Here is a 2,985-nt window from a genome sequence, read left to right as displayed (position 1 = left end):
TTATAATAGTAATAATACTGATACCAGGATAGGTATCGGTGCAACCCTAATAAAAAGGCTATAGGTGCAATAAACGTGCACTGTTTAGGAGATATTTACTCAGACATCAGCCGGTGACATCACTGGCGCATCACTTGCGCATGCGCACTGGGCTCTGAATGGACTGTGCCATCCATTCAGAACTGTGTGCCGCAGCCATAACTCCTGTGTGCATGGGGAAGTGCACACTCCAGCTTAGAATTACCTAAATGCACCCCCCAGAGTCTCAGCTGTGCCCTTGTCTTGTGGCGTAGTTGTAAGTACCCAGGGGGATATGCAGCTCTCTCTGCAATTGAAAAAAAGTTTTAAATACGCCCCCTTGATATCATTGATGAAGATAGGTCAAAGCATACCTAGCCCAATGCAGACTATCTGGTAGGTCGTAGAAGTGTGGCAAACGAGGATTAAATTATAATAGCTGGTTGGGAGAACAGAGGTGCTTGACCTCATCTAAAATATTTATGCAGTGTTTAGAAATCCGCAAAGAGGCCTTTAGAGTTAATAGTGGTAAGTGTTTATTTGTAAAAAAGATTACCCAAAGTCTCAAATGAGGAGACCACCGCCGCTGAGGCCACAGTGGCTGTGTTGATCTGTTGGTGGAAAAGCCACCAGTGGATATAAACCAATTGGGTGGCATAATAAAGTCGCAAAATAGGCAATGCCAGACCTATCTTTTTTTAGTGGCTATTGCCAATGCTTTAGTTGCCTTGTTCTCTCTGTCAGCTTAATATTACATTTTCCAATGGACTGTGACCTCTAGTGTTAAATGTAGATGCCTAGATCAGAATTTGTTTCTAACATTTGATTGCCTAAGGATATTCTTTACTATGGAACCCTTAACATCCTCATTCCGTATGCTGTAGATGATAGGATTTAGCATTGGAGTGATCGCTGTATAGACAATAGACACCGCCTTATCTGTTTCAGAGAAAGACGAGCGAGGTTGTAGATAGATAGACATGAGGGTCCCATAAAAGAGGGTGACAACTGTTAGATGTGAAGTACAAGTAGAGAAAGATTTTAGCCTCCCTTTTGAGGAACTTATCATTAAGATTGTGGAGATAATACGAACATATGAGATTAGAATCAACAGAAAAGCGGATAAACAAACGATCCCTGCTGCAATGTACATGGCTAACACGTTGAGTCTTGTGTCTTTACAGGACAAACGTAAGAATGGAGGCACTTCACAAAAGAAGTGGTTGACATGGTGGGACCTGCAGTAGGGCAATTGAAAGGTGAGGATAACCTGAATTGTGGCATTTACTACGCCACCACTCCATGCTGCTAATGCTAAACCACTGCAAAGCTTTTTGTCCATGATAAGGTTGTAGTGCAATGGTTTACAAATTGCGGCAAACCTGTCATAGGCCATCACAGAAAGCAATAAGCATTCTGTTACTCCAAGAACTAAAGAGAAGAACATCTGGGCTGCACAGCCATGTAGGGAAATACTTTTGTCCTTGGAGAGGGTGTTGATTAAAAGAATGGGAACAATGGAGAAGGAGAAGCAAAGGTCAATAATGGAGAGGTTACTTAAGAAAAAGTACATAGGGGTGTGTAGTTTTGGGTTAATCTTCACCACGAAGATCAGAAGAAGATTTCCTGATAAGGTGATTAGATATACCACTAGGACAGTGAGAAAGCAGACCATCTGGAGGTTCGGGTTACTAGACAGCCCAATCAGAATGAATTTTACAGACGTTTCATTTGTGTGTTCCATAAAATGTACCTGCTAAATATAAAAACAAGTAATTAAAGGTAACAATGTACATTCACTGAATTGGATTTTTTTATACCAGTGACCAGTAAATACTATTATTATAATACAGGATTTTTATAACATTCAAATCAATGCTAAATGTTTTTCTTTAGACAAGCTTTCACTTAATTGTCCCTTTTTTCTTTTGTTTTATCTTGTATATTTCTTGTGTTTTTGTTTCGCTTGTCTTTGTAAACGCTCTGAGAAGATACCTTTAAAGACATTATATAAAATATAGTTTATCATTATATTATAGCGCCAACAGTTTGTGCAGCTCTTCACAATCTAAAGGGAGACACTACCGTTACAATACAAAAAAATACAAGAGGGCCCTGATCATTTACAATTTAATAGCCTGGGGCGAGTGGTACAAAAGGTTATAACTGTAGATTAGTGTTTGTCAACCTTTGTTCAGTCAAGGCACCCCTACAAATTATGGACAACCTTGAGGCACCCTTTAAAAATTGCAGACAGTCTCGAGGCACTATTTAAAGATCAAAGACAGTCTCAAGGCACCCCATGCTAAAATGTAAAAGCTATTCTAATGCCCCGTACATACGATCAGAAATTCCACCAGCAAAAGTCGGATGTGAGCTTTTGGTCAGAAATTCCGACTGTGTGTATGCTCCATCGGACTTTTGCTGGCAGAATTCCAGCCAGCAAAAGATTGTGAGCAGGTTCTCTATTTTTCAGTCGGAAAAAGTTCCTATCCGAAAATGCGTTCGTCTGTATGCAATTCGGACATGCAAAAAATCAAGCATGCTCGGAAACAATTTAACGTATGCTCGGAAGCATTGAACTTCATTTTCTCGGCTCGTCGTAGTGTTGTACGTCACCGCGTTCTTGACGGTCGAAAGTTCAGATAACTTTTGTGTGACCGTGTGTATGCAAGGCAAGCTTGAGCGGAATTCCGTCGGAAAAACCATGTAAGTTTTTTCTGACGGAATTTCTGATCGTGTGTATGGGGCATAGTAGTTTTACAAAATGCAGCAACATCCACACATGTACAGCCGTGGCCAAAAGTTTTGAGAATGACACAAATATTCATTTTCACAAAGTCTGCTGCCTCAGTTTTTATGATGGCAATTTGCATATACTCCAGAATGATATGAAGTGTGATCAGATGAATTACAATTAATTGCAAAGTCCCTCTTTGCCATGAAAATTAACTTAATCCCCCCCCA

The 2,985-nt window shown here is 40.2% G+C and overlaps 1 protein-coding gene across 1 annotated transcript; it reads right to left on the bottom strand.

Moving 5' to 3' along the window:
• Positions 1 to 820: 820 nt before the first annotated feature.
• On the bottom strand, positions 821 to 1,762 carry LOC141117510 (olfactory receptor 5V1-like). The gene has a single exon (XM_073610408.1). It carries the CDS (start codon positions 1,760 to 1,762, stop codon positions 821 to 823), a length of 942 nt encoding a protein of 313 aa, XP_073466509.1.
• Positions 1,763 to 2,985: the final 1,223 nt, after the last annotated feature.

Source organism: Aquarana catesbeiana, linkage group LG13 (genome assembly GCF_042186555.1).
Source record: "Aquarana catesbeiana isolate 2022-GZ linkage group LG13, ASM4218655v1, whole genome shotgun sequence".
NCBI classification, from domain to species: Eukaryota; Metazoa; Chordata; class Amphibia; order Anura; family Ranidae; genus Aquarana; species Aquarana catesbeiana.
The sequence above is the reverse complement of the archived record's forward strand: the minus strand, read 5'-3'. Positions and strand labels throughout refer to the sequence as shown.